Source organism: Bacillus rossius, chromosome 3, assembly GCF_032445375.1.
Source record: "Bacillus rossius redtenbacheri isolate Brsri chromosome 3, Brsri_v3, whole genome shotgun sequence".
NCBI lineage: Eukaryota > Metazoa > Arthropoda > Insecta > Phasmatodea > Bacillidae > Bacillus > Bacillus rossius.
Window position 1 is genome coordinate 81,260,858 of NC_086332.1, and position 19,550 is coordinate 81,280,407.

Consider the following 19,550-nt stretch of genomic DNA (forward strand, 5'->3'; position numbering starts at 1 on the left):
TCAATGTTACCTGAGTGATGCCCCCCTGCTGTGACGATCGGCTGGCGGCGGTGTCCACCAGGGCCAGCATCTCCCGTCCATTGGCGTGGACGGGAATTCGCAGCAGCTCCTGCTCCTTGGGGCCGACCTGCCCCAGCTGTGCTGCCGTCTGTCCCCCACCGCCCCCGGCCTCCTGGCCGTTCGGGCGTGGGGAACTCGCGGCGAGGTCCGCGGCTCGTCCTGGCGTTGACGTGTTGACGTTCCTGTCTGCGTGCGCTTACGTGCGCTTGCGTGCGTTTGCGTGTGCTTACGGCCACACTAGTTGGGCGCCAAATGACGTCCCTCGGCTTTAGGTCCCTGATTCCCCGTTTACGTGATTGTCCAGTTAAGCCCGTACTGCTCTCGTCGGTGAGGTGTGGGTCCAGGCCAACGTGGCCGGGACCGGGTAATGCGGGACCTGGAGGGAGAGTTAGGTGAGGAGGGATAGTGGTAGGCTGTTCCAAGGATAACTCGGCGTTGACGATTTCACGAACCTCTTTTATTGTCATTTTAGAGCCTGCCGCAGCCTGGCGGAACCGTCGCGGAACAAGCGCCCTTCCCGCGGCGACCAGGACTCCCGTAAGACCGTACTGTCCGTTAACACGTCCCGACATGGATTGGGAATTTTCCCACGTAATACTGACCCCGATTAAGGTTACTCCGCGAAGGAGCGCAACACGTGCGCGGCCCGTTACGTAATGTTTCGTAAAGACGACGAAGGTTCAGTGACCCGTAATTACGCGTCCGCGTTCTGGAACTCTCGACTGGTAACGTAACTCGAAAGACTCGTAAACTCAGTTGGATGTACGACTCGCGGAGGCAGCTCGGCTGCCGCGACAATCCGTGAACTTAAACGTACGACTGGCCACGAGCTCAGGATACGCGCCTCGCGAGCAGCGCGGAGCGGCGTACACGTCTGTCTCTGCTCGAGCCCTGAACACGACTGCCCTTCTCCGCCCGCCAGCGGGCCGGAGCCCGCGGGTTGCGGGGGAGGGGAGGAGCAATCGGCCGACGTGGGAGAGGTCCCGCCCCGCGGCGTGCCAGGCTGCAATTACATACTAGCACGGCGAAACACTTGAGAAAATCACAGAATATTTACACAACTAAACGAAACATTAATCAAAAGCAAATTTACAGAATTAATAAATTACGATTACATTATTTACATACTTGTTGAGTCCCATGACCATTTGGGAAAAATATACAAACACAGAATTATCTATTGCACAAAAAAGGCTCACTGGCACGCTAGGGCGCACGCGGATGCGTCCCTGGCCGTCGCACTTCACCGATGTTGCACTGGGGAAAACACACTACCTCAGGCCCACGTCGGTGGCCAGGTACGGCCTTTGCATCTGGGAGGGTACGACGACTGTCGTCAGTAGGTATCATGTTAAAATTACAGAAACAGCCACTAAATAATAGTACCGTTGAGAAAACGAAAAATAAATCAGCATGGTGTGCGAGACAAGTTCAGTCTCCATTTACAACACATACAAAACAGTGTTAAATGGGGCAGTCATTAAAAAGAGGCAGACAACTGAGATCAATACTTATATATATACCTTTATTTACCATTTATTACAGATTTTATCACTAATAACATTCAATACATTCTGAATACAAGTATAATGTCTTATATCTATAATGAGACACTTTCACAGCTTGAAATAAACTCACACAAAGACAAGGTGTATGAATTGATGCACAAAATTAAAGTAAGTTTATTGTACCTACAGTGTAACCACATGTCAATAGCCATCTAAATCTCAGAATATGTAGCACATATAATCAACAAGAAGAGAGTTCAATTTATGTGGGATATGGATACAGTTACAAGTGGGAAAAGAACAGTTACATTACAGAGAAAATACCAAGAGCAAGATGAAAAAAACCTACTAAATAATGCTTTACTCTTCCCCTCCCTGTCCCAAAAAGAGCTTCAAACTTAAATACATTATCGAAACTACTCAATATTATTAAAATGTGTTCCATGCTCAACCCACTGTAACTATGCTGCAAGGATATTGGTTAATATAAATCATTTCATTTAAAATTATCCTATGTTATACAATTACAAGTAAATTACCTAATTAAAATGGTTTAAACTGTGCTAGTTCAATTAAATTTACTCATATATAATAATATAAATTATGTACAATAAACTCATGCACAAACTTAGTAAACTCTACAATGTACTGTCCCCATGACTCACCTCGTTCCATAATGAAACATACAAGCACATCTAGTGAAAGAAAATAGTCACATTATGAAACTAGCAAGTTTCAGACAATGCAAGATGTATCTCATACGAAGACCTGGATTTCAAACTATCGAGGCACCCACGTTTTGCAAGGTTAACACTCTTTCAGAACACTCCTTTGCAGGTCAAGTATTTGATGGTCCCAACAGTGTACAAGTTCATGATGCACTTGTCTACTGGTCTATTGTAACTTTGTATTAAAAAAACTGAGCATCTTTTGTGCTTGAAAAGTAGTACTATTGGAAGTCTGAACTACATTACTACATATTTAATATATATATATGTATATAAATAAGGAATTACTCTTTCAGAGTAATCTGTAGCTTCACTAAATTTTCTTTTTCCTGACAACTCGCTCAACCTTGCACAATTTAAAGGACTATGTCATTCATGTTTTTCATCTCAATCGCTAGCAAGTCATGCTGAGCAGGTAAAATTAATGAAATTCATAATTCAAAATCTGCAAATTTTTTTTGCATCTTGCATTGTGTGAGAGCTGCTTTATGAGTACCTCACTCACTCACTCACTCACTCACTCACTCACTCACACACACCCACACATATTCATCTAGCATCTTCACTTTCACAACTTCTGCACCTTGCATATTTGAATCTAGGTATTTTTACTAACTGATATTTGATGATTCTATTACCTTTAAAACACCTAATTGGAAAATCTTTTAACAATGCCAGCGATTCTGTAATGTAAATTTTTATTTATTCACAGTAACTTCTTCTCTGCTTGATTATAGAACCATATACTTTTCAGTACCTAACTGTTTTTTTTTTGTAATTTTATTTTTTATTTTTTGGAATTTTATGAACTTAAAATTTTACCACATACAACTTAAGCAGAAAAATAACTCCAACAAAAGGATACACACTAACAATACCAACAGGAAAAGGTATTCCAAAAGAAAACATCTATTGTGGGGATGACCAAAATATAAAGACTTGACCAGTCATAAAATCATCATTCAGCCAAGTTGAGTAATGTTGCAGGAGTCTGGTAAAGCTCTTTGACACAACTTTGCCCAACACTCCAGGGCAAATAAAGCATCTTCTGCCAATGAGGACTAATGCTGCTCTGAGTAAGGAAAATATATAAAATATTTCAGAATAATAAAGGTTTAGTAAAAGGAAAAATTACCAAGCCAAAGCTAATTTATTACTTGACAGAAGAGGAAAATAAAACCAAATTAGTCGCAGAACATTTTAGTTAATTTCAAAATTAACACTTCTTGCCAGATATGAGGGAAATTATTGAAATATGTAGTTGGGTGTTTTGAATACATACTCAGTTCTGCATTTAAGAGAATTATACTGCTTAACAACAACACTGATCTTTTTTCCCTAGCTTCCTTCCTGCCATACAAGCCAAATTGAGCCCAAATTGCATCAATGCACTTTAAAAACTTCTGTAACTGTCTTCTTTAGAACATTTCAGTGCTTTGCTAGCCAGAGCATACCTGTATTTGCAGGAAAATAAAATTTATGGCATTATAGTGCAAAACTCTATATCTTTTCGAAACACAAAAACCTAGAAAAAAATTACACATTTCATACACTTACACAAAAACAATACTAGACACATGTATGATTGAGGAAAACATCTACAGCAAAGAGAGAATACTAAGTTTCAAACAGTTTCACACTGATGCTTTACGGTCTCACATCAAACACAAAGTAAAATGGTAGAAGAAAATGGAGTGGTGCATCAATAATTTCATTCGCCAATCATATGGAAATATTCTAAATATGTATAACACCACCAATTCCCTAAAAATTTTTTTGTTTTTACCATATCCTAAATTAATATGGTATATAATTATGAAATATAAAATATAACTGCTGTTACAGTTAAATCAATGTACATAAAACCTCCAGATTTACAGGTCTTATGATTTAAAAAAAAATTGATATATAGTATAAAGCAATATTTAAGCTTAACAATAAAATGAAGACATGCACAATACAAGCATAAATTGGGGAGGAAAAAAGAATTGAATTAAGAACTTAAAAATTATATTTTAAGTACACAAGTAAAAAAAAAAAATTATTCAATAGTAAATCTTAAATATATAGATAATTAATATTACTGCATATTGAATAAAAACATAATACTTAGTTTTCACATTTATATATATATTTTTTAAATAAACAACTTCTAACTTTTCACCCCTGAAGCAATCACATCTTCATTAACTGATTCCCTGTCTAATCTAGACAGATATTAGAAGTCTGCCGTAGAACTTCACTATCACCAGCCTCCCTGCAACAACAAACATGAGAATGAACTATTTACTGCTGCAGTCTGCATTATCTATTTCTGAACACAGGTATACTCAACTACATCAATTATTGAAGATCTCTTGTGTAAATATAATGATAACCCTAAAAATGTTGAAATTCCAGTTTCAAGAGTTGATTGTAAGATGTGTACATAATGCTATGGTTTATATTTTAAGAAGTAAAGTTTAGGGTATAAATGTCTTGGAAAAATACAAATAATAAAGACTATTAAATTTTTTTCTCACTGATTTCCTAAAACACTATCTACAAGAATGTTGGTTATTTCTGTTTAAACCTAAGATCTTTAGTCATTAATTTTTTTTAGTCACCAAAATTCTCCAAGCATGGCATTAGTACTATTTTTGATAACTGTCAATTTTGAGACCAATTACAAGACACAGACAATATCTGTTGTTTCCCTTTCCTAGATTCAGGCTGTGAACCACAGAAGTTAAAAGTGGTATGAGAGGTGAGTTTAAATATTAATTATATTGAGAAAATTGACTAACTTCTATTAAGAAATTTAATTTTGAGAACAAAACAGCACAATATAATCATGCTGATTCATAACTTAGTTTTCATTTTTCTCTGGTAAGTAAATGTGTAGATTGATTTACTTTTCTCACTACTTGCTTGTCATAGCTTTGTTTTGATTAGATGTTGAGGTCTCAATAAAAATATTTGAAGATACAATGCTAAAAAGAAGGAACAATGTTCATGTTAAATTTAATTTATTAAAAATTGAAACAAAATTTACATAACCTTATGCAAAACCAATAGTGAGTGAGCAAATTTAAGTCATCTTGTATGCATAATTGAGACTTGCCTAGCTAGTGACAACATGCTCAATTGTGCACAAGCTTCTTCGCAGTGAAGTACTAGCTAGTAAACTTGCTCAATATAATTTACTCTTTAGACACAAAGCATTTAGTTTTTCAAGTTACATGTTTCTATAGCCGAGATCATTAAAACTAAATGTTTGATAGTAACCATTAGTTACTTTTTACATAATCTTTTTGAAGTGAAAAATCTTTACAGCCGGTAAGATCAGTCCAGATCAGATAGTAAAGAAAAATGAGAAGTACAATGCTCAAAAGTGACACACTCAATGGTAGAGTCAGTCAATTATGAGACACACTACAGGTTTCTCATCCCCATGCTTCTTACAAGTGTGAACCTCTTTGTGTGCTTTGTTGAAGACAAATTTATGTATTACTTGCTGGAAACACATATGGCAGTAGCAGTTCTTAATGGCAGGATTTCATTATAGAATGTTTTATTTACACGTTCTTCAGACAGTTCTTGCACACAGTTGTAATAGATCGGTATCTTGTATGAACCCACTATTATTTTCAGGTAATTAAAATCTGATTAAAAATTAAGAATGTCTTATGTATTGAAGAGAAGTGTTATGTCACATAGGTGATAATAATTAGAAAATGTGTTCTTTCCATAATAAAACAGTTACAGCAACTCTCCCAAGACTGCCCTCTCCACTATGCCTCGAAGAAGTTACATAACTCTCTAAAGAATACCAAAGTGTCTCTCAGATATCAACAGATAAAGAGTGAACATTTGAGACCAGCCGCCCAGCTAAATACATCACAATTGATGGACAGATGCCCAACAGTGTCAAGGTTGTGTGGTTGTCAGTTCCATTTCAGGTGAGCAGGTGCCTTGTGAAATGATTGAGAAGTGCTGAATACTGCGTTATGTCACGGGATAAAGTGCCTGTATCTTGGAAACAAAAATTAATTGATGGATAAGGTGGTGTTGGCACAGCTAGTGCTTGAGAACATGAGAACTAGTGAGAAAAGTCAGGAAGATGCTTGCAGGCCTTAATGTTGTTCTTAACAATCCTTTTCATGTGCACAAATCTGTGGTGGTAGGAACGGCTGTGTTTACTGGATATGAATGCATAATGTTTACAAAACCTGAAGACTACACATATCGTGCCTCGTGCAAAATGTCTGTTCGTATAACTATAGTTTTCAAATGCAAGCCTAATACTGTCAAAGGAGTGAAGGTGGATTACCTGGCAAGCCTAGCAAACAAAACCAATGTAGGCTGATAAGTAAAAACTTTTTAAACTCATGCTTAAGAAGTTGATATACCTAAAATGATACAGGTAAAGCAAGGATTCCCTAATTATTAATGAAGTTCTAAGAAGACTAGTAATTATGTCTAAAGTCACTAGAGAACAAGAATAATTTCCTAAAAAATAAAATTACACAACCGAGTCCGTCTCTGTTTTTATGTTCGAAATTGGACGAACTGAACCCTTGACTGGTGATCTCATTAGCAAAGCTTTCTCTTTACATTAAACTTACATTTAACTTTTCTTACCACACCCTGAGATGGTAATGGAATACAGCCTAAAGTATCCTAATTTACCAAATAAAGGGTATTAATTTATAAAGAAGTACATATGTCAAAAAATTTAACAGATTAACATAAACAGCAATACACTCCAATAACAAATATTTCCCAGGATATTTCAAGCATAGGACATTTTCTTTCATCACAAATTGTTGACAATAGAAAAATGTACAAGTTTGACTTTCACCTGCTTCATGCAGTTTTAAAAACCAACTTGTTACCTCTGAGACAGCAGCTCCGTCACTACTCTGTTGAGGTCGTTCCCATGCTGGTGGAGAAGGGCTGTGTTCCTCTCGTGATCCAGGAACCCCATCTCCTGGAGATGCATCAGGTTCGTCGCTGTAGCCGCCGAGTTCTGATAGTCGGCAGCGTAATCATGCCTGCCCTGTGTAACCCAGGGCCAATATGTTGACTGTGCTCTCAAATACAACAAATACATTTCTTTTGTGGCAAAATAATGGTTTATGACTGAATTCCAGTCTCCGGCATGACTCTTTATTCTCATTAGTTTACAATCCCCAAGTTAGAACCAAAGTGGTTCGCAACCTACTATATTCTGTCTCTAACATCAAGCCTTTCCGTGCATAACTATGGAACCTAATTTACATTTTACACTTTACTCTTCATGAACCAAGATTATTAAAGTGACGGCCTTGCCATCTTGAATTTCCCATTTTTTATTAGCTATACTTTCAATTCTGAGTAATTTATTCATATTTCTGACATAGCACTACGTAGTACTACGAAGCTATTAGATATTATTACAGCCTAGTATTTACAAATTAGTTAATGTCTGGAACTGCGAGAAGAAAATATCTGATATTTAACATGGGCGACTACACCTGTCATAATTATTACATTAATCCACAAATGCCAACAATAAGTAAGCAAACCTAGATCCTATGTAACATTAAGTCTGAATTAAAATACGGTGGCCTAGTTGTACTTTAAGTTGTAGCTTAATATTTGAAAAACTGAGATGACAAAACTTCTTGTACCTTTCAACAAACATTAATTTTTATTTTTTAAAAATTCAAGCAAAGTACAATATGGAAAACAAATTTTGTTTACATCAGCAATTCTCATCCACCCACTACACTTTTACACTTCACGTGACCCACAAACTAAAGCAGTTTTCTACTAACATAGTATCTCTAGCCATTGTTTCATGTCAAAAAAAGAATTCTAAAATTTTTTGTTGCCCTCTATCCAAATACTCCCTTACTAGATGACAGCAAGTCAAGGGGCGTCAGGTGTAGGCGGTTCCAACCACAGCAACCCGACTATCCCTGCAGCATGGCGGGGTTAAACCTGAGCTGCATGTCGCCATGTGGAGCCCGCGGCTCACCAAGTTCTCTGCACCGTCCGCAACCTTTTAGCGCCAGAAATTGTTTCATAACAATGTTTCACGAAAACGTTCCATTAAAATTTGGCCTTGAAATTTTACTCCCATCGTGCCCAAAGAAGTTTCACTTCAAAAATGATTTTCATCTTTGATCCTGCAGTTCCTAAGGCATCCAGTATGTTATCAACATTTGAGAGAAAAACTACTATCCTTCAAGTGAATTTGTCTTACAAATTACTAATTTATTTATTCATAGTGTCAAATGCAGATGTAGAAAAAAATATGTAAGTAATTTATTATAACCATCTTTTGAAATTGCTACCACTAAAATATAAAATCTTAAATAAATCTGTGTAGCAGATGTTAACAGCAATGGATTTATACAAGTCCCAAACCTTTACTTACTAGTGAGAGGAATTTTCCCAATTTAATACAGTGTATGACATGTACTGGTATAATGAATGTAATTACCATGCCAAAAACTGTAATTTTCAATATGGAGAAGGAACGTTAATGTACGTCAAACAATATTCATCAAAACAGTACAATCCTCCAAAGCAATATGAAATGTGCTTCAAGAGACACAGTTAAATTTGAAATTCCTACTACTTTTCCAAACTTATCTAGGGAGTTTCTAAGTTACTCTATGTTAAAAAGGCAAATTGCCCAGTATTGAGCTGTATAGTATTGATACAAATTACTAGTTGATCAGAGAAGAGTTGGTTTTGAGTAGCGACAGAATGTAATACTAATGAAAATGAGCACAAACTGCTCTAAGTGACATAACAGATATACATAGATATTGTTATGAACGTGAACAGGGTTGCGGCGCGCACAGGTCTGGAGCTGGTTGGTGGCCCCACACGGCCACTGACCTCACGTGGCCACCGCAACGTGAGACGTGCTGTGTGCGTCTCGTGGATTACAAAGGTCCTGGCTTCCCCCCCCCCTCCCCACTCCACGCGCGGCGATCTGCCTCGGCGCCGTTACCTGACACCTGGCAGCTGGGGAGTTCTGCAGGCTATCGCGCGAGCTGCAGACGCCTGTCTCAATAATTCTGGCGTCGGGTCGGCCCCAGCCGCGCTTTTGACTTCTAGAAGTGGCGCCTGGACCTATATAAGCCCAGGGCGCTGGCCTCTGAGGGAGTTTTTCCCGCGGCGATAGTGCCGCCGGTGCGGCGAGTGTCCCGAGCGAAGTTCCGAGCGAAGCGTTGAGTGGAACCTCGACGAAGGGAAGTGCGACAGCAGTGGCGGCAGAGTGCGGCGACTAAGGTCCACGAGGGGTGCTGCGGCGAGAGTTGCGCCAGAGGTGTGGACCAGCGAGGTGTGCGGTGTGTAAAAACTGAGTGCCTGGGGAATGAACATTTTTAAGTGTAATTGATTATTAGGCATTTTCAGAAGATTATTTGTTAGTGACGCAAATTTTGGCAATCATTAAAACTGTGTAGTAAAATCTTAAATTGGGCTATCCATTTACAAACCCAGTAGTTTTTCCCACGACAATTATTATATTGTTTTAATAATTCGTAAAATTTTGGTGTCAGAAGTGGGATAGCCATAATTAAAGAATATAGGATTGGTTTATAGTGAATTAAAAAAATAATTTAGATTTTCAAGATTGCAATTAGTGATAGGAAATATAGTTAGTTTGAGTTAGTTTTAAATTAGAAGAGTTATTGTTAGTAAATTAAAAGTTTAGGCTAGGTCAAAATTAAAGAGAGTAATTGCTAGTTTTATTAGAAGTTTTGGCTAGGTTTTCTATTAATAGCAGAAAAAGGAATAAATAATTATTAAGTTTGGTTAATTAGTAAGTTATAAAGGAAGATGGCTGCAGACAAGCATAAAAATTTAATGGAATTCTTGGCCGAAATGAAGAGTAAGCTGGATGAAATGAATCATAAAATTGATAACGGTCAAGAGAGATGAAGAGTAATCAGGAGAAATTGGAGAGTAGGCTGGATGAAATTATGAAGGGTGCGGAAGAAATGTTGAATGACATTAGGGCAATGAGAACCGGTATGAAGAGAACTCTGTGAAGGATGTGAAGAGTGAAAATAATGAGAGTAAGTACCATCCTGAAGAAACGAAGAGCGGGTAAAATGATAGCCTAGAGGAAATGAAGAAGGGTCATGATGAAATAAAGAATGGCCAGGAAGAAATGAACAATGAAATTACAACCAAAATGAAGATAGGCCTAGAAGAGAAGACCAGCCAAAAGAAAAACAGCCAAGAGAAGAACAACCAAGAGAATAACAACCAAGAGAAGAACAGCCAAGAGGAAAACAGCCAAGGAGAAAAGAACAGCCAGGAAAAGAAGATCAAAGAAGAGCTGAAGATGAGCACAGAAGTGATGAAGATGGTTCACAAAGTGATGAATATTGAATAAGAAGAAATGAAAATAAACAGAAGAGAGGGGGGAAAATGCCAAGAAGAGATGAATAAAAGTAGAGAAATGACAAACATGAGTCAGGAAGAATTGGGAAACGTAAAGAAGAGATGATAAAAAACAAGAAGAAACGAAACACCAAAAAGAGGTGAAGAAAGACCAAGAACAGGGGAAGAAAGACTGAGAAGAGACTATAACACAAGGAGTCATCAAGATGGTAAAAGAAGAAACTAAATGCAGCCCAGACGAGATTCAGAAGAACCATGAAGGAATGAGGAACCAAGAAGAGACGAAGAAGAGCTGGGAAGAAATGCTGTGAGAAGAAATAGAGAGAAAAAGAGAAGCAAGGAAACCGTTGGAAGGCAATAAGCAATTCTCTCATGAGTATTGGGCACGTCCACGGTAATGGTCGGCTTGGCTCGGACAGTTGGCTGAACGATGTGTGGCATCTGCGACGCAGAAGTGTCACCGGGTGACAAGAGAAGCCACATCTACTGCGAGTGAGGGTTATCTTGTGAGGCTGTACAGCTTGCGATGGAGGAACATGGGGACACCCAGGAGTAGATGCATAACCTGTTCGGGACCAACAGATTTAAGGAAGGGGCAATGTTACAAACGTGAGCAGGGCCGCAGCACACGCAGGTCTGGAGCTGGCTGGCGGCCCGGCACGGTCACTGTCGTCACGTGGCCGCCGCAACGTGAGACGTGCCGCGCGTGCCTGGTGGATTGCGGGGGTCGTCGCCTCCCCCCTCCTCCGCCCCTCCGCTACCCGCATGGCGCTCTGCCTCGGCACCATTACGTGACACCTGGCAGCTAGGGAGTTCCGCAGGCCGTAAGCTGCCGACACCTGTCTCGATAATTCTGGCGTTGGGTCGGCACAGAATGATGTGGTTGACCCCAGCCATGCTTGTGACTTCTAGAAGTGGCACCTGGGCCTATATAAGCCCAGGACGCTGGCCTACGAGGGAGTTTTTCCCGCGGCGATAGTGCCACGGGGGCGGCGAAGTTCCGGGGCGATAGTGCCGCGGGTGCGGCGGAGTTCCTGGGCAAGAGAGTCTGCGCGATAGTGTTGCGGTTGCGGCGGAGTTCCTCGGCGAGAGAGTTCAGTTCCGGGGCGATAGTGCTGTGGGTGCGATGGAGTTCTGCGGCAAAGAGTCTGAGCGAGAGTGCCGCGGGTGCGGCGAGAGTCCCGAGCGAAGTTCTGAGCGGAAGCATCGAGCGGATCCTTGGCGAAGGAAAGTGCGATGGCGGCGGCGTAGTGCGACGACGGAGTCATGCGACGAAGGTCCACGAGGGATGCTGCAGCGTTAGTTGCACCTGAGTTGCGGCCCAGCGAGGTGTGCGGTGTGTAAAAACTGAGTGACTGGGGATAAACATTTTTAAGTGTAATTGATTATTAGGCATTTTCTAGAAGATTATTTGTTAGTGATGTAAATTTTGGCAATCAATAAAACTGTGTAGTAAATTCTTTAATTGGGCTATCCAGTTACGAACCCAGTAGTTTTTCCCATGACGATTATTATATAGTTTTAATAATTCGTAATAATATGAAGAATATCTGTGTATATAAAGTAATAGTACTAATATAAGTCCATAAGATGGAAATAAGTATAGCAATCTCAACTTTGAATTTCACTAGTAGCAATGACAAGGGCTTTTACTAACCGATAGTATTTAAAATAAATCAGTTTTCAATTGATACTCCTGTGCCAGAATTCACTTAAGGTAAAACATTAAGGAACTACTGTACTCCTAATTTGAAAATATTTTCGAATACCAAACTTAGCTGCTTATTTGTGACAGAGATAAAAGAAATTGTGACAAAAATGACAGAAATTATGGAGTTACATTCCACAAAATTGTAATATATTTATTGTTTAGGCCAGTTCATAGAGTAACACTTCATTGTGGTAAAGTTTTGATCAATATATTTTAAATCATTCCTACTCTATGCAATATTTGTATATATATCCATGGGAAAAAAAATAAAAAAAAATAAAAATTTTTTTTTGCAATGTCTTTAAAATTTAGTATTTGCTATATGAAAAATGACAGTTGTTGATTTAAGATTTTATTTTATGTGCTAGAAAATTTTCTTATTAGAATATTCTGATACATCTTGTGGAAAGGAAGTTCATATTCAATTTGGAAGTGATACCACAGAAGATAATTTGAATTTATAGAGTTATATAAAAAAGTTACTATTTGATAATGTTTATAGTCAATATTATATTAAGAAGAATTTATATATATTTGAGAATTTATTAACATAAAAGACTTTATAGTCATACTTCCTTCTACGAACTGATGGTTTAAATCGCTGTCGTCAAGGATAATGGTTACTGCTCTGCAAGTACTATCTATAGCTACAGATTACACATTTGTGTATCAACTTTGCAGCAAATATTGACTTTTACGAATCATCACTTCTTAGACAGTTTGCAACTCCTACCTGAGAATAATGATCTATTAGCATCATTGCCCAATGACAATTGAATGGTGTAGAATTGAAAATGCTACAATAATATCATTTTATGTGCTTGATGAAAGCATCTTCCCAGTTCCAAATGGTATGTAAAATATTGGTAAAGGAATTGTGTAAAAGTGTTGCTATAATTGCTCAACTCGTATTAGCATTCCACTTATAATTGATCCTACCTATTTTAAATATTATTGCAGATATAACATATTTCCTAACTTAATTTGTTCTATATAAGAGTTTTTTACGCTACTATACTGCATTGAGATTGGCTATTTTTTTATTTGCACTTAATAATTTTTATATTAATAGTAAATACTATTTAAATGATTTTTTTCTTTTGTATGTGACTCAATAGTTTACCCGGTTGGAAATGTTTAAATGCTGAGTTGAAATTGGACTGATAATACTATAAAAATTTTGTTAGTACAGTAGAGCACCCTGTATCCGGAATGGTCGGGACTTAGACTATTCCGGATAGTAGAAAATTCCGGAAAGTAGAAATTGACTATAAGGCCCCCTAATTGAAAAAAAAAATTGCTCCCGAAGTTTGTGAACATCCTGTAGCTGTAGATGAGGACGGCAAGGGGGGTGGGGGTAGGGTGATGACAACTACATCCGGTGGTGTGACCTTGCCACGGGCACGCTTATCAGACCTTGCCTAGAAGCACGCTACAGCTACGTGACTGTACCATGATGTCCGCGCGAAGAAAGCAGACGTAGGCGAGACGTTTGACATTCAATGAATTGTGTTACAATTACGTAATTTACATAGTTTGTACAGTGATTTGGTGTATCCACATGTTGCATAAATAAAATATAAAATAATAACACATGGTACAGTTAGGTACGGTACATTACAGTACCATGATGTCCGCGCGAAGAAAGCAGACGTAGGCGAGACGTTTGACATTCAATGAATTGTGTTACAATTACGTAATTTACATAGTTTGTACAGTGATTTGGTGTATCCACATGTTGCATAAATAAAATATAAAATAATAACACATGGTACAGTTAGGTACGGTACATTACAAATAAAAAAACACTTACCATGACTCACTGTAGGCTACACATGTCCCGCGAATAAAAAATAATGTCCTAGAACTTAGATAAACTGCATTGAAATAATCACTGTATACGGCCCCACTTGTCTGTGTGTAAGAAACATTGTTTAACAGTCGCATTAATTTAAATTTAAAAAGCTAAACAACAAATTACCTAAATCGTCACACATTGTGAAAGACAGGAGAAGTTAAAGTTAATCACTGTCACTGTCACTCTGAACGTAACTGTTTACGTTTGTGCCACTGGTGCCAGGTGTTGGATCGTCAATGTTCTCACTCGTAGTTGAAGCAGGTGTGGAAACAGGAGCTTTTTTGAACATGTCACTAATGCGTTGTTGCCGCACACGTTTGTGCTTCTCTTCAGTCAGCTGTTTTTGAAGCATATACAAATGCATAATTTGCTGGTCGTTGATATAACTTCGTTGCTCTAGGCCAGCTATTAATCGTTCAATGTGGTGAAGGCACTCATCTTGCGAGATTTTCTCCTGTGGTTCATCTTCATCGCTACTGCTTTCATTGTTTCCGTCGTCTTTGTTACACTTAACAGAGTCTAATATCTCCTTATCCGAAAAGTGATGCACAACGGGAACATTATCATCAACACAAAACCATTCCACAATGTTTTGTTCTTGCAATTGTAAGTCTTCTAGTTCTGGATTTGTTATGTTCTTGGCATACTCCAGCAGTTCGTTCACGTTTTTTTGTTCAAAACCTTTGAAGTCGGCTTCATTTCCCTTGTCATGAACCTCGTCACGATAAATCAAAGTCGGCCACAATTTAAACCATGCCTTGTGAAATGTTGACACAGGCATACCTTCCCATGCATGAGCTAGTGACCATATGACATCCTTTATGGTGTATTCCTTTTTAATTTCTGAGATAGTTTTGCCGCCATTCAGATAAGATAAAAAGTGCTTCATGAACTCCATGCGATAACGACATTTTAGGGAGCGTAATATTCCCTGATCTTGCGGTTGGATTAGTGCAGTGCAGTTAGGGGGCAGATACATGACAGAAACATTATCCCTGTCTAGTGTTTCAGCTGCAGGATGCGCGGAGCAGTTGTCTAGCAAAAGGACAATCTTGCAGTGCGGGTCTAAGCCTATCTTGTTACAGTGTTGCCGGCTCTGGCGCACAAAACTGTCAAACCATTCTGTGGTTATTGCAGATGTTATCCACGCGGTTTTTGTAGCTCGGTATTCAACGGGTAACACTTTAACACCTTTTAGCGCCCTTGGGCGCAAGCTTTTGCCAATTACGAGTAGCTTCAGCTTGTGGGTACCGGCAGCATTTGAACAACCAAGCACGGTCAATCTGTCTTTAGAATCTTTCATCCCGCTGTGAGGATTATCTGCAGTGCACAGCGTGCTTCGAGGTATACAACGCCAGTACAAAGCAGTCTCGTCCGCATTGTAAACTTGGTCTGCTGTTAAGTTGTTGTCCAACACATATTCTGCGAACTCAACAACAAACTTTTCCGCCGCCGCTGTATCTGCAGAAAGCTTTTCACCGCTAACTTTGAAAAAAGAAATTCCATGGCGTTTTTTGAATTTATGAAGCCACCCTAACGAATAGTCACAATCGTATGTTAGATTCAGTTCGGCATGAAACATTTTTGCCTGTTCTATCAGCATCTGTCCAGAAATGCTAACACCTTCACTTCGCCGCAAACGAAACCATTGATAAAGAGCATTATCAAGGTCGCTACATTTACTACCCTGCATTGTTTTTCTGTTTTCAATTCCTCTCTTCGTACCACTGTCCGAATAAAATTTACACAGTTCATTCTTTTGTTTCTTTATGTCGTAAATCGTCGAAATGCCGACATCATACGATTGGCTGAGATTTTTAACAGAAGTCCCAGCATCTAGTTTCTTGAGAATCTCAACCTTTTCTTTAATGGTAAGAACTTTTTTCCTTCGTTTACTACTCTTTTCCTCATCACCAGGAAGTTTATGTTTTGAAAACATCACGTGTCTGCAGGAACGTACATACTAGCGATCGCGCACCACAAGCAAGACTGACATTGAACGCACACAATACACCACTCCCCCTCCCCTACAACGCGTTATCACGGCGCGCTCACGTGTAGGCGGGGCCGCTGCCGCCAATTCCTGATATGCGCTCGACGCCCGTGCACTGCAGTCGCGAGACCGGAAGCCTTGGCTTCCATCATAACTCGCTGAGTGTTTATAAAATCAAGTGCACCCTGACTGACTAGACGGGGCGTGAACTGCGCAAACAATCGGTATTTACTTCCGCGGGAATAATATATATTATAATTCATTTAAAAATATATACATTTTTTAAAATTTTGTAAATTTTTTTTAACTCTCGGAAAACATCCGGATAGAAGAAATTCCGGTAAGTAGAATTACGGATACAGGATGCTCTACTGTATTGAGATATTAGTGAAAAATCTATTATTCTGTTTTTTTTTATAATCATTGTAATTTTCGGTGTTACATCCATGTAAGTCCTTTTAACAGAATACAGGGTTGTATCATAATTCTTGAGTCAGTAGTCATTTATTGTCAATCTCTAGCTCAGATACATACTGAATCACAGGTAAATATATTGTAATATCACATTGGCGCACAATTTTTTGTGAAGTACAAGATACATATTTTTGAACTTCTATGTGAGCTAATTAATTATTACGAACAACCCTTTAAAATGAACAAAAAAACATCTTTTAGTTCTTTATCAAAGAATATTACGTCCCATTGGATATATTATGTCTTCATAATCTAAAACTATGTATCAGAAAAAACTAAGAATTGGTTAGGCTTGATGAGTTAATGATGGGGTTCAAATAACAAATAAGTATATTCTATAACAGTTATTGAATTACGCTTATTAGTTGATCAGCATTTTATTAATGAGCAATTAATTCTTTTTGAATTTAAAAGCTTTCACTTACAACCAGATCAGTCAACTATTCTCAGTTTTTAAACAATACTACACTCAACTGCTCTATAACTTCTCACCAAACTCTCAAAGAATTTTGGAGCTAGCATTGCATTATTTAGTTTACTCAGAAAAATTGCTCTAAACAAAAGTGAGTTTACATTTCAATCATGAGTGTTTAAGTAAAAAATTTAACTAAAAAATATTTTGCTAAATTTTCTTGATATTATAGTTAAACACCACAGTTGTTTTTGACATTATGTTTTTTACGAATAGTCAGTCATCAGTGCTGACATTTTTTTTTATTGTTTTGCACTACCTACAAAAATTTCTACAGTGAGGATGTGAAGTTTTAATAGTGGAGATCTATAAAAAAAGTATAATATTACCACTTAAATGAAATGCCTGACTTATAAAAAAAATAAAAAAAATTACTGTGCACATGTTACTATTTTGATGTCAATCTGTATCTATAAAACTGGCATCACACTTTGAATATAACTTATTTGTATAAAAAATAGTTATCTTAATAAACATTTCTTTCATTTCACAAATGTTTTGTAAATTTGATTTGCTTACTATTGTGGCTGTACTTATGGAATATAATTTAAACCAGATTACTATTCCTGCTTTGAATGAAACTAAAACATTTTTTTCCTCTCTAAAAAATTAAACACGAATTGCTTGTTGCCAAGTTTTTAGTTACGTAATTTTCAGTTACTTATTACATTATTAGACTTAGCTGTACAGATTGTTACCAGTTAAATTCGGAAGTCTTCTAAAGGCTTACAATTTGGACACTATTAGTTCACTAGGAGGTTGTAAGGCACCTAAGGCACCCGTTGAAAAATGATGGATATAACAAACACTTAAATTTACTATACACAAAATTTTCATTAAAAATTCAAACTCTTTTAATATTCTTCAAATGAAAATTATTTCATATACATATATATTTAATTTTTATATTACAGTATATTCTTCTGTTGTGGTCACTTAATTTCAAACTGTTAAAATTATTGATATATAGCACAGATGCATTTAATATATATAATATTTGACAAAAATTATAAATATTAAGTACATCTGTGCTATTTACCGATAATTTTAGCAGTAAAAATTAATTGACCACAACAGAAGAATATAATATAAAAACTCAAAAGGGCATAATTAGAAAAAAGCAAATCTGCCAAAAATTCAATCGGGCAAACACACATAAATATAAACAAAAATAACAATGGTTTTTAAAATAAAATTATAAATTTTGACTATATAAGCATATTTAAAAAATAAAAAAGATTTAGAAAGACATTAGTACAAATCCAATATATCATCATAATATTCCCAGTGACTCAAACTTAGATTTACAAAAAAAGTTTTTCATTTAGAGCTAACCTTGCTGACATATAAGTATTTAGTCATTATAAGCATAGTTATTTGTAAGGTGCCCTATGAAAAATGATGAATATAACAAACACTTTAATTTAATAAATAAGGCGTGTTCCACTTATGTAACTGCAATTCAAATGTTACTTTCTCGTTACATTTCTATTTTCTATTTTATACACATCTCTATGGAGTAGGCTAATACCTCTTCGGTGTTAAGCAGTCAGTGAGTCAATGATGATCATAAATATATATACAGGATTAATATGAACACATGCATAAAATTGATTTCATTTAGTAAAATAATCAAAATAAATTTTAATTAATAACGAAAATAAATCAATATTCTAAATGTTTATTCTAATTTACAACATATGATAAGTCAGTGAGTGACTGCTTTACTACTTAAGTCCTCCTCTGCTCCTCCTCGTGGGTATGCCACTGTCCTTCCTCGTGTGTATGTCACTACCCTTCCTTGTGGGTATGCCACTGTCCTTCCTCGTGTGTATGTCACTACCCTTCCTTGTGGGTAAGCCATTGCCCTTCCTCGTGGGTATGCCACTGCCCTTCCTCGTGGGTATGCCACTGTCCTTACTCGTGGGTATGCCACTGTCCTTCCTCGTGGGTATGCCACTGTCCTACCTCGTGGGTATGTCACTACCCTTCCTTGTGGGTATGCCACTGTTATTCCCTGAGAGTACATCACTACCCTTCCTTGTGGGTATGCCACTGTCCTTCCTCGAGAGTACATCACTCCCCTATCCTCGTGGGTATACCACTGTCCTTCCTCGTGGGTATACCACTGTCCTTCCTCGTGGGTATACCACTGTCCTTCCTCATGGGTACACCAATGCCCTTCCTCGAGAGTACATCACTCCCCTATCCTCGTGGGTATACCACTGTCCTTCCTCGTGGGTATACCACTGTTATTCCCTGAGAGTACATCACTACCCTTCCTTGTGGGTATGCCACTGTCCTTCCTCGAGAGTACATCACTCCCCTATCCTCGTGGGTATACCACTGTCC

At 37.9% G+C, this 19,550-nt stretch overlaps 1 protein-coding gene across 1 annotated transcript in view; it reads right to left on the reverse strand.

The window, feature by feature from the left end:
- Positions 1–495: 495 nt before the first annotated feature.
- Positions 496–19,550, reverse strand: part of LOC134530970 (uncharacterized) — a 64,072-nt gene continuing 45,017 nt past the window's right edge. The window contains exons 11-12 of the mRNA XM_063366361.1: positions 7,174–7,337; positions 496–4,553 (exon numbers count right to left, since the gene is read on the reverse strand). Coding sequence (XP_063222431.1) covers positions 4,499–4,553; positions 7,174–7,337 — 219 coding nt within the window. The 3' untranslated portion in view covers positions 496–4,498. The remainder of the gene's footprint in view (positions 4,554–7,173; positions 7,338–19,550) is intronic.